Genomic DNA, 12,261 nt, shown 5'->3' with positions numbered 1-12,261 from the left:
CAAGACTGTCAGGAGAGCTTGAGTTCCTACCTTCGGTTCATGGACCTCCGGTAAGGAGCTCTAGGAGACCTGTGAACCCCATGACATTGTATGCAAATGTATGTATGCTTATTTGAAGGTAGGGGGCAGAAGGAAAGATCTATAGCTTTCAATATTCTCCAAGGAATCCCTGATCACAAAAACATTAGGAATCCTTAACCTAACATAGTGCCTGACATAGAGGCCCTCAATATCTGGTGAATGAATGGACACACATGAAAATGAGTGAGTAAATGAATGAATATCCCTCCGTACCCTAGGAGACACCACATATGACCTGGTACACACATCTATCTGTGTCTTCTGAGATGGCGAAAGATATCCTGGGACCTGAGCCCAACCCACCCCCAGGACTTTTCTCCCAGTCCCGGGGGCCATAGCCAGGTGCTATGACAAGCTCCAAAGAGATGCTTCTCCCACTTTCTCCCCACCCCCACTCCTAACAATGACCAGAGAGAGGCGAGAATTATGCAACTCAGATAATGAAGCTGTATTGATTGCCAGGAGAGGGTGAGGGTGAAGCAGGGTCCAGCTGTGAAGTGCTTGGGCAGGAGAGGGGATCTTCCAGTGGGATCTGTGTCCACACGGGGGGCCTCCTAGGCCTGAGCGGGGCTGGGCAGCCTCAGTTCTTGGTGCGAAGGACCTGCTCGTGGGTGGACACCACCTTGCCATCGTGCACATCCATGACCTTGGTGCGGATTTGGCGGCTGGAGGAGGTCACTGGGGAAGAGGCGGGAAGAGGACGTTACCAGAGGGGGACAGACAATGGACTAATCAGGAGTAAGGAGGCCAAGAAGGTGAGGAAACTCAAACTGGCTCCCCATTGCCCTCTCCCCTGATTACTGCTTCACTCCCTGCTGTTGCCCAAGCACTGATACCATCAACACATTTCTTTCAGACGAGGGCTCCCAAAGGTCAGAGACAGAGTCTTTGTCCTCAGATTAGAGCTTCCTAAGAGCTCACACCCGACTGGTTCCATCCATATTCACCCAATGGAGTGGTCTCAGTGGGAAGAGCCCTGTAGGGCCCTGTTCATGGTGCTGACCACAACAGCAATAGGATCTGCCACAGACACCAGGTAGAAGGGCTGCCTCTCCTAGCCCTAAGGAGGGTTTAGAAAATAGCTTCTTCCACCCAAGGAGGTTCACAAGGGAAACTGGGTGACAGCACTAGAGCTCAGCCCCTCACGGAGCCCCTAGCCAATGCCTAGACCTGCTTGGGGTACAGAGGGTGGCCTGGAGCCCAGGCCTGCAGAGGAGGAAGGTCTTACCATCTCTGGATGACTGCGATCCAGAGGAGAACTGGGAGGAGGAGAGGCTGTGAAGATAGAAAAGGGCAGGATCATTAGATACATGGTGGGGCCGTGAGAGTGCCACGGGGGGGGGGGCGGACTAAGGGGAGGGCCAAGACTCACTGGGCGTCCTCGCCCTCCAGCAGGCGGCGGTAGGTGGCGATCTCCTGCTCCAGCCGCGTCTTCACGTCCAGCAGGATCTTGTACTCCTGGTTCTGCTGCTCCATCTCGCAGCGGAGCTGGGCCAGCTGCTCCTCCACGCTGCCAATCATCTCCTGGATCTGGGCCAGCTGCATGCAGTAGCGACCTTTGGTCTCCTCCAGGCTGTTCTCCAGGGATGCTTTCTGTGAGGGAGGGAAAGGGAATCAACGATTAGTGAGTGTGGCCGTTCTCTCCCTGCCAGTCCTGGGTGCACCAGCCTTCCTGGCACTATTCCTACCATGCTGAGCTGGGACTGCAGCTCAATCTCCAGGTTCTGCATGGTGCGCCGGAGCTCCGAGATCTCGCTCTTGCCGCTCTGCACCAGCTCGCTGTTGGTGGCCACCTCGCGGTTCAGCTCCTCTGTCTGCAAAAAAGAGAACGCCATTCACACCAGAAGGCCCCAGAAGGCAGGAGGTCTGGGTTCCTTCCACCTCAAATGACACCCACCTTGGTGAAGAACCATTCCTCGGCATCCTTGCGGTTCTTCTCTGCCATCTTCTCATACTGGTCACGCATCTCGTTCAGAATGCGGCTCAGGTCCACGCCAGGTGCAGCGTCCATCTCCACATTGACATCTCCACCCACCTGGCCTCTCAGGGCATTCATCTCCTGCACAGCCAGGGACAGTCCACAGTCAGGAGTTCCACCATGGCAGCGGATTGGTGTTCCTTAGCCTGAATACTGCCCTCCCACCATCACAATTCTATCTCGACTCTCCCTTCTCTCTCTCTCTCTCAGTCTCTCTCTCTCTCTCTCTTTTTTTTTTTTTTCTTTGGACAGGGTCTAGCCTTGTTGCCCAGGCTGGACTCAAACTCCTGTGTTCAAGTGATCCTCCTGTCTCAGCCTCCCAAGTAGCTGGGACTATGGGCACGCACCACTGTACCCAGCCTCCCTGCATTTCTTTTAAGCTGACTTTTCCATATAGTTCTCACCTCCTCATGGTTCTTCTTCAGGTAGGCCAGCTCCTCCTTCAGGCTCTCAATCTGCATCTCCAGGTCAGCTCTGGCCAGGGTCAGTTCGTCCAGCACCCTGCGCAGGCCGTTGATGTCGGCCTCCACACTCATGCGCAGGTTCAACTCTGTCTCATACCTGGAATGACCCCAGAGAAAAGGTATGAGACACCCATCCTGATCACAGCGAGGGCTTTGTTCTCTTCTCCCTGCAGCTTCTCCCAGAGCTGGTGCCTTGTGGGTGGTTTAAGGAGCCAATCTTGAAAATGGCGTGGTTGAACACAGTGCCCATTGATTGCTCAGATATGAACATTCCTGCGGGCTGGGGATAAGGCAGTTCATCTTGCTGCAGAAATCAGGAGGGGGTTGCGCTTCTAGCTTCAGCCAACAAATAATGCAGAAGTCCTCCAACTATGATTCCTTCCTATACTTCAAGGGCAGCTGGGGAAGTGGAAAGTGCCTCTCCCTAAAGCAGCGGTTCTGAAACCTGGCTGTGGACCAGAATCACCCAGGTAACCTGCTATAAATAGCTGAATCAAAACTCCAAGGGTGGGGCCCAAGAGTCTTATTCTTTTATAAGCACCCCAGGGAGTTTTCATGCACCTATCCTGGTACTGGCTAGTTCTATTTGGGAAACACTGCTCCAAAAATGCCCTACTCTGGGGACACTGGATGTTCTGGCCCACCATTTCAAACTCACTTGGTGCGGAAGTCATCCGCGGCCAGACGGGCATTGTCAATCTGCAGAAGGATGTTGGCATTGTCCACTGTGGCTGTGAGAATCTGCAGGATGGAAAAGGCACAGGTAATTTGTCAAATGGACTTCACAAGCTGGACTTCACTGTAGCCTACATTAAGCTCTTGCTTCATGTTCTTGCCTGAATCCCCCTTTTCCCCCACAAAACTTGACCATAGCAGCCCAAAGGAAAACAGATGCCCCAGGCCTGTCCTAAGACTTTGCTAACTCATGGTCAACAGAGGGGGTAGATGCAGCCCCGGGCTTAGAATCAAAAGCCCAGGAGTTCTGGTCCCAATTCTGCCAGTGTCTTGCTGCAAAACCTAATGGGTCTTGGGGCTTCAAGTTCCCCACCTCCAGGTGAGGAGAATAATCTGAAGCTCCCTAGCCCTCCTTCCCGAGCTGACCTCTCTTCTGTCTGCATCAGCCAGCCCTGCCAGTCCTCTGCAGATATGCACATTCCTTTTCAAGCTCACAGGCCATGGGACTTCAAGTGGAACTTTCTCAAGAGATAAAACCCAACTAACACAGGGGATTAGAAAAGAGGACTCAGGGGAAGAATAAGAAGATATATTGGCCCCTGAGTCTGGTTGGATTTCCCCACCTCATCATTGAATTTCCCTAATCCATGCAAGTCATTAGAGCCCAACAGACTCCCACAGGGAGGGCTCCCAGGTAATGTGGGAGCAGGGAGGAGGGGGCTAGAGTCAGGGCACAAGCCTGCCAGGTTCTCTCTGTGCAGGGCACATCAAGGGACCACACTGATTGTCTCTGCAGGCTCTCCATGCCCGCCTGGCTGTGGGGAGGGACCAGCCTGTACCAAGGCTTATGGGCGGCGGCAGCCACAGCCCAGACTAGTGAGCTAATGAGTGGTTTGGATGTCTTGCCTGGTCCCGTTAGAGCCTCACTCCTCCCCTGTGCTGGAGAACAAGTAGCTGCCTCCTGTGCTGGAAGGTAGGGCACAAGGGCCCCAGCCTTGGCTCTGCCATTAATTTGCTATGTGACCTGCAGCTGGTCACAGCACCTCTCGAAGCTTCAACTGCTTCCTCTAAAAAATGTAAGAATAGGAATCACTGATCTCACATGGTCTGAGGATTTGAGATCAGAAGGGGATGAGGAGGCTGGGGAAGGGAAAGCATCTTCTCACTGATCAGTCTTAGGGCATCCAAGACCTCGAAAGAAGGGATCTGGGGTGGACTCTGTCCTATAGAGAAATCTTAAGGTGTCAGCGGCCTGGGGCATGTATTGTTCCCAGAAGGAGCTAGCTGGAATGGTGCCTTCTGCTGCCCATTCACCCACCTTGTTCCTCAGGTCCTCAATGGTCTTGAAGTAGGGACTGTAGTCTTTGATCTCAGCAGGCCGCTGCCTCTGGTACCAGTCACGGATCTTCACCTCCAGGTCAGCGTTGGCCTCCTCCAGAGCACGCACCTTGTCCAGGTAGGAGGCCAGGCGGTCGTTGAGGTTCTGCATGGTCACCTTCTCACTGCCCACCAGAAGCCCATCACTACCAGCAAAGCCACCACCAAAGCCACCGCCCAATCCACCACCCAAGCCAGCACCAAGGCCACCACCATATCCTCCCCCGAAGCCACTACCAAAGCTGCTGCTGCTGCTGAAGCCACCGCCATAGCCGCCCCCCAGCCCGTAGGCTCCCCCAGAGGAGAAGCGGGAGGATGAGACAGACAGGCCGCCCCCATAGGTGCTGGGGGCACGGCAGGACCCTCCGGCCAGGACGGAGGAGATGCGGCTGGAGCCGCCCCCGATGCCGCTCCCGATGCCGCAGGAGCCCTTCATGGAGCTGGAGGAGGTGAACTGGCGGCTGCAGGTGGTCATGGTGCAGAGGAGGGAGGTGAGCGAGAGAGCAGTTGGCTGAGTGAAGAGAAGGTGCTCGGGTAAATTGGAAAGGGATGCGAGTGCTTTATACTCGTGGGTAGGGGGCGGGTCTGGCACTTTCCATTCCCCTTGGCTTTCATCACCCACAGGCTAGCGCCAGCTCCCAGCCAGGTCCCTCCTCTCCTCCGCCTCATCATGTCTGTCATATTTTACTGGAAACTCATTGTTTGGGGTGTTTTGGGCTTTCTTGTCCCGCCAGGCGTGATTCACAGGGGGAGGTGTGGGCCTGCAGGCTACACTTTCCCATCGGGCCCTGGGAGTCCCAGCCCTCAGGAACCCGCGCACTGCGCTTAGCCAGGGTGACAGAGAGCAGGGCCTCTGCACCTTAAACCTAGTTACCTGCTAGCTCTCCATGAACTGAATGGGCCTTTAACATCCACGTAGAGGAAGCCCGCCGCTGCAGGGGATGGATACCCAGCTGGAAAGCACCGGCATGGCAAGGTCACCTTGGGCACAGACAGGCCTCCCTCACCATGACCCTCTATTAGAGACAAGGAGGTCTGGGGGGCCCTCCCAGGCCTGACCTGCCGTGCTGTGCTGAGAAGTCTGTCCCATCCCTGAAATACACCCAGCTAGTCAGGTGTATCGTGATTCCCACCCCAACATCCCCATCAAATAGAAATCCAGGCAGCTCTCCCCAGCCCTGAGCACAGACCCTAATCTCCTCCCTATGGTGAGGATCTCACATCCACCACACCATAGGGCAGGTGGCCTCATGGAGGCCAGGAAACAGCCTGGAGTCAGGTGGGTCCTGGCTCTGCCATTTACGCCTCTGTGACCCAGGGCTTGGCACTTCTCTGAGCCTCAGTGTTCTCATCTGCAAAGTGGGAGTCATACCATCTATTCTGCTTAGTGCAGTCAGCTCTGAGAATCCAATGCGACAATGTATGTGAAAGGGTTTTGTAAACCGAGTATGGCAAGAAGCCTGGTTGGCATTGTTGTAGCCCAGGCTTAGCCCCAAAGTGGCTGGAGCTGCATCCAGGAACAGGCCTAGGGGGGCCTTTTATTCTTCCAGCCCCAGATATCTTCTCAGACCCCCAGAACATCCCTAGTGTGGGCAGCTCAGGCGCCTTCGTTTGAGCCCCTTGTGGAACTGGCCCAGGAGATGTTCTGGGGAGGAGTAGAGGCTGGAGTGGAGCTGGGCTGTGCCAAGGGCAAGGCTGAGGTGGACACGAGGGTCCCTGACTCCTGAAGCCCCAAGGGTCAGGGGACATTTCTAGGAGTCCACTTGGTCCTGCTTTGGAGGTGTGTATATCAAAACTTCAGCAATCTCCCAGACAACCTCCCAAAGCAAACCCTTCCGGCCCCCACCCCACCCTCCCATCAGCCCCTGGGCTCCACAGACCCCAGCAGGCATGTTGGGAGGAATGTGATCGTGTCTGGGGCTGCCTGACGCGTCCTATCTCCTCAGACAGGCCCCAACAGCCCCTGCTGGAGGCTCCAATGCTCTTCCTGGGATCAACTGCTCCTAGAAGAGAAGCAGGACCCTCTGTCACCCCCAACCCCACCTTGACTGTCACCAAAGAAGAAGCCAGAGAAGGGAGCCCCCCACTACTGTGGCCTAGGAGCTTGGAAGACAATGCTGAGACAGACATCTGAGCTGTGGGCTCCCCAAATCTGCCAGCAAAGGACTCTCAAGGATGTGAGTAAGCCAGGGCCCCACCCCGCTCCACCCGCCCCTGACAGACACTCCTAATCTCCCTGCAGAGAATGGTCCCCCCACCCTGGCCCAGCCCTACAATTTCCCCAGAGAGAGGCAATAGGGGTTTTGGCTGAGGAACAGATGCTTTTGTTGGGAGGCATGTTGCTGTTGGCTGTGGGGCAAGGGGAGGCTGTGCTCACTGGAGAAAAATGCTGTGTCCAGAGGGATCTGGGAGCGGGAATGGGGTGCAGAACCCAATACCGGCTTCCTCTGTGCCCCACCACCCCCACCCACCACCACCACCACCGTGTCTCCTTCTTATGCAGGAATAGAAGCTCCGGAGCCCGGGACATAGGAACAGCTCTACTTTCCCTTTCATTTGATTCAATAAAACCCAAAAGAAACTCCTTCCTCCCCCTCCTCCGAGGGGAATCCAAAAGATAAAGATGGCAGGGAACCAATGACAGATCAGTCAATCACATAATCTTAAAAGGCACTTCTGCAGCCCCACCCCAACCCCACGCACCCACACCAGAACCCTAGCATGGAATATAAGCCTGATCCCCCACACCCGGTCTTAGAACCGTGACCCAACCTGGAGCCTGAGGCCAACCTCTCTACCCCTGCAGACAAGGACTCAGTGACCAAGGAGCTGCAAACAACCCTGCCAAGCAGGGAGCAGACTTAGAGGACACCACACTCCCCTCCCCTCGCTGATGCCGAAGAAGCATGGTACTCAGACATTTTAAGGGAGGGCATTTTCTGGGGCATCAGGGGTTAAAGGGTTGCCAGTCCTGACTGCTGAGGCCCAGAGTACCCCCCACCTCTGGACTTCTAGGCAGACTTTGTGTGAGCACCATTACCTGACCCTCCCTCTAGCCTGCCCCAAAAGGAGGGGGGTAAAGGAGGAGCCCCGGGCAGGACCTCTTGTGGTTAGTGAGTCTCCCTGCACCACCCTGCATGGGGGAGCCCTGTGCCAATCCAAACAGGTGAAGCGGGCAGGGCCAGGCAGCACCCCCAGAGCCCACACCAAGTGCTGAGGACTGTGCTGGGGACCAGGAGATGGCATCCTAAGGAAGGAGGAAACCTCAGGACAGCCCCCGCCCTTGGAGTGCATGGCCTACTGGAAGAGACGATCCCTGCCTTTAGGAAGGACCCAGCATGAAAGAGAAGCAGGAATGCACATCAACATTACTTAACATACAAACAAACACAAGAAAAGCACAGACAAGAAAGATTGGTTTCCCAGGGCTGCCATAACAAATTACCACAAATTTGATGGCTTAAAACAACTGGCTGGGCACGGTGGCTCACGAATATAATCCCAGCACTTTGGGAGGCCAAGGCAGGTGGATCACCTGAGGTCAGGAGTTCAAGACCAGCCTGGCCAATATGGTGAAACCCCGTCTCTACTAAAAATACAAAAATTAGCCAGGTGTGGTGGCAGGCGCCTGTAGTCCCAACTACTCGAGAGGCTGAGGCAGAAGAATCACTTGAATCCGGGAGGCAGAGGTTGAAGTGAGCCGAGATCACGCCACTGCACTCCGGCGTGGGCAACAGAGCAAGACTCCGTCTCAAAAAAAAACAACAGAAATGTATTCTCTCTGGAATACATTTCTGGAATACATTCTGGAAACCATAAGCCCTGAATCAAGGTGTTGGCAGGGTCACACTCCTTCTGAAGACTCTGGGGAAGAGCCCTTCCTTGCCTCTTCCAGCTTCTGGTGCCTCCCTGAGTTCCTCGGCTTGTGGCAGCGTCGCCCTATCTCTGCCTTCGTCTTCACGCAGTCTTCATCTCTGTCCTTTTCAGTCTCTTGTAGGACACTCATTGGATTTAGCAATCACTCTAATCCAGTAGGATCTCATCTCAAACCTTACCTTACTTACATCTGCAAAACCCCTATTTCCAAATAAGGGCACATTCTGAGGTCCCAGGTGGACCCGATTTGGAGGAACCCTATTTGACCCACTATACCGCATAATAGACTGGGTGCTTGTCACCTTGCAAAGCAATAGTAAAAACTGGGTGGAGAGATAGATGGTTGAGATGAGATGTGGGGGCGGCCCAATCTGGAAGGCTTCTGGGAACAGCCTTTAGCGTGACACGTCAAGTCGCCAGGGACTGGATGGCAGGGAGCCACGGAACTCTCAGGTCTTGGGTCCGTACTTGACATCATCCACTTTTTTTTTTTTTTTTTTTTTACACAGGGTCTCCCTCTGTTGCCCAGACTGGAGTGCAGTGGTGGGATCACAGCTCACTGCAGCCTCAATCTCCTGGGCCCAAGGGATCCTCCCACCTCAGCTTCCCAAGTAGCCAGGACTGCCACCATGCCCAGCTAGTTTTTATTTTTTTGTAGAGACAAGGTCTCACCATGTTGCCAGGCTGGTCTCAAACTCTTGGGCTCAAACAATTCTCCCACCTCAGCCTCTCAAACTGCTGGCATTACAGACATGAGCCACCACACCCAGCTTCTTTTTTTAAAAATTTTTTATTTTGAAATAATGTTAGACTTGCCTGGGTACAGTGGCTCACACCTGTAATCCCAGCACTTTGGGAGGCCAAAATGGCAGATCACTTGAGGCCAGGAGTTTGAGACCAGCCTGGCCAACATGGCGAAACCCCATCTCTACTAAAAAATACAAAAAGTTAGCTGAGCCTCATGGCAAGCGCCTGTAATCGCAGCTACTCGGGAAGCTGAGGCAGGAGAATTAACTGAACCTGGGAGGCAGAGATTGCAGTGAGCCAAGATCGCACCACTGCACTCCAGCCTGGGCAACAGAGCAAGACTCTGTCTCCCAAAAAAAAAAAATGAAATAATGTTAGCCTTTAAGAAAAAGTTACAAAATAGGACAGAGAGTTCCTGTGTATCCTGTGTATCCTTCATCCAGCTTCCCCTAATGTGAACATACTACATAAGAATCATACAATTTCTGAAACCAATAAATTAACATTGACACAATACTTTTTTTCCCCCCAGGATGGAGTTTTGCTCTTGTTGCCCAGGCTGGAGTGCAGTGGTGCAATCTCGGCTCACTGCAATATCCGCCTCCCAGGATCAAGCGATTCTCCTGCCTCAGCCTCCCAAGTAGCTAGGACTACAGGCGCTCACCATGAAGCCCGGGTAATTTTTTGTAATTTTAGTAGAGACGGGGTTGAGCCATGTTGGCCTGGCTGGTCCCAAACTCCTGACCTCAGGTGATCCACCCGCCTCGGCCTCCCAAAGTGCTGAGATTACAGGCATGAGCCACTGCACCCAACCGACACAATACTATTAATGAGCTGCAGGCTTTATTGGAACTTCCACCAGTTTTTCCACACATGTTCCATTTCTGCTGCAGGGTCCAATTTCAGTCTCCACATTGCATTTAGCTATCACGTCTCCTTAGTCTCCTCCTATCCATGACAGCTCCTCAGTCTTTTCTTGCCTTTCATGACCTTGACACTTTTGAAGAGTACTGGGGTGATCAATTATTTTGCAGAATATCCCTCAGTTTGGGTTTTTCTGATGTTTTCTCATGATCACATTGAGGTTATGCACTTTAGCAAGAAAACCACAGAAATGAGGTTGCATCCCGTCAGGCATGTTGGACAGATATGTCATGTGTCTTACCGCTGGCACCATCAGGCATGTTGGACAGATATGTTGTGTGTCTTACTTACCGCTGGCGCCGTCAGCCTTGTTCACTTGGCTAAGGTGGTGCTGCTGGATTTCTCTACTGTCATGTTTCTGTCTCTCCCATTGAAATTAATAAATACCTTGAAGAAGGTACTTAGAGACTATGCAAAAATCACATTTCTCCTCAAAATCTGACCCACTAAATTTTGCCTCCATCAGTGGAGGGAACGAGCTCACGTCAACCTGAGTTTAAGAGCCTCATTTGAAGGAACTCATTGAGGGACTGTGGCTTGCAGGAGAGACTTTGGGAGATCCAAGCCCAGAGAAAGAACTCTTTCCTGCTCTGTTGTCCCCCGCCAAAACCAAACTGGGCCACCTCAAACCCGAGATCTCTGTGCCCCAAGACAGCAGTCCGCAACCTTTTTGGCACCAGGGACCGGTGTCATGGAAGACCATTTCTCCTTGGATCTAGAGGGTCGGGGGTGGGGATGGTTGCAGGATGAAACTGTTCCTCCTCAGATCACCAGGCATTAGTTAGATTCTCATGAGGAGTGCACAACCTAGATCCCTCGCGTGCACAGTTCACGGTAGGGTTTATGCTCTTATGAGAATCTAATGCCACTGCTGATCTGACAGGAGGCGGAGTTCAGGCAACAGGAGGTGGAGCTCAGGCAGCAATGCTCACTCACCAGCAGCTCACCTCCTGCTGTGCGGGTCCTAACAGGCCACAGCTGGTAGAGTCTGTGGCCCAGGAGTTGGGGACCCCTTCCCTGAGACACTCCCATGCCGGCTTCCCTTCACAACGTATTATTGTGGAGAAATAGCACATATTTCTCTCACGATTGTCAAGAGCCTTGCTAGGCCCCCGCCAGCCCTGGGGAAAGAAGTGGGGAATCTGGTTCCTCTCATGTCACAGATGGGAAGTCTTGAGTCCAGAAAGGCCCGGAGTCAAGTAACAAATTGGAGCCCCCATTGTGATTCCCAGGCCCCCAGAACCTGCCAGGGGCTGAGCTTCTCCTTTCCTCCTGGTAGAGTCCTGCACCCCTCCCTCTCCTCTCGGCCCCTCTGCACCCTCCCCTGGAGTACCCCCACCTCTGGACTTCTAGGCAGCCTTTGTGTGAGCAGCATTACCTGACCCTCCCTCCAGACTGCCCCAGAAGTAGTGGGGTAAAGGAGGAGCCCAGGGCAGGGCCTTTTGTGGTTAGTGAGTCTCCCTCTACCACCCTGAATGGGGGAGCCCCGTGCCAATCCAAACAGGTGAAGCGGGCAGAGCCAGGCAGCCCCCCCAGAGCCCCACCCCCTTCACCTTGCCCATCCCTCTCCCCGCCAAGCCTCAGAAAACTGTGTGGAGAGTGGGTAAAGCTCCTAGAGCTCAGGGCTATCACTTGCAGAGACAGTGGGCTGGGGAGGGAGAAGCCTCTGCTGCCAGAAGGGCAGGGCTTACTTGGAGCCCATAAGTCGGCTAGCAGGCAGGATTGCAGCACGAGGGAGCAGGAGCCTAGAGCACCTCCCGAGGCCCCAGGGTCCCCTTTCCCCCAGAGAGCAGGAGCCTAGAGCACCTCCCGAGGCCCCGGGGTACCCTTTTCCCCAGACAGCTATGCCGCCTGCTGATTTCCCAGGCCAGCCTGCCCATCTGGGCTGACACAAGAGATGGGCTGAGCCAGCATTTCAGTGTCTGTGTCCTTGTCTGAGCCTCCGAGCTGTGCCACAAGGCTGACAACAGAGCTTGGCCAGCCCACGTTATAGAATAAGAAAGCTCAGAGGTGGAGGAGTTCCCCCAAGGCCCACAGCAAGCCACCTGCTCAGTCAGGGTTCCACCCCAGCTCAGCTGGCTGCAAGCCTCACTTTTTAATGACAGGTCCTCTGCTGCTAGAAAGTCCCCAAAAGTCAGA

At 54.1% G+C, this 12,261-nt stretch overlaps 1 protein-coding gene across 1 annotated transcript; it reads right to left on the bottom strand.

Moving 5' to 3' along the window:
- Window positions 1–505: 505 nt before the first annotated feature.
- LOC100975309 (keratin, type I cytoskeletal 14) lies at window positions 506–5,111 on the bottom strand. The gene is made up of 8 exons (XM_003813838.6): window positions 4,517–5,111; window positions 3,182–3,264; window positions 2,464–2,620; window positions 1,979–2,140; window positions 1,770–1,895; window positions 1,454–1,674; window positions 1,310–1,356; window positions 506–759 (listed from the first exon to the last, which is right to left on the bottom strand). The coding sequence occupies exons 1-8, from the start codon at window positions 5,048–5,050 to the stop codon at window positions 662–664; spliced, it is 1,428 nt and encodes a 475-aa protein (XP_003813886.2). The 5' UTR covers window positions 5,051–5,111; the 3' UTR covers window positions 506–661.
- Between the last annotated feature and the right edge of the window lie 7,150 nt (window positions 5,112–12,261).

This window comes from Pan paniscus, chromosome 19 (assembly GCF_029289425.2).
Source record: "Pan paniscus chromosome 19, NHGRI_mPanPan1-v2.0_pri, whole genome shotgun sequence".
Classification (NCBI taxonomy): domain Eukaryota; kingdom Metazoa; phylum Chordata; class Mammalia; order Primates; family Hominidae; genus Pan; species Pan paniscus.
The sequence above is the reverse complement of the archived record's forward strand: the minus strand, read 5'-3'. Positions and strand labels throughout refer to the sequence as shown.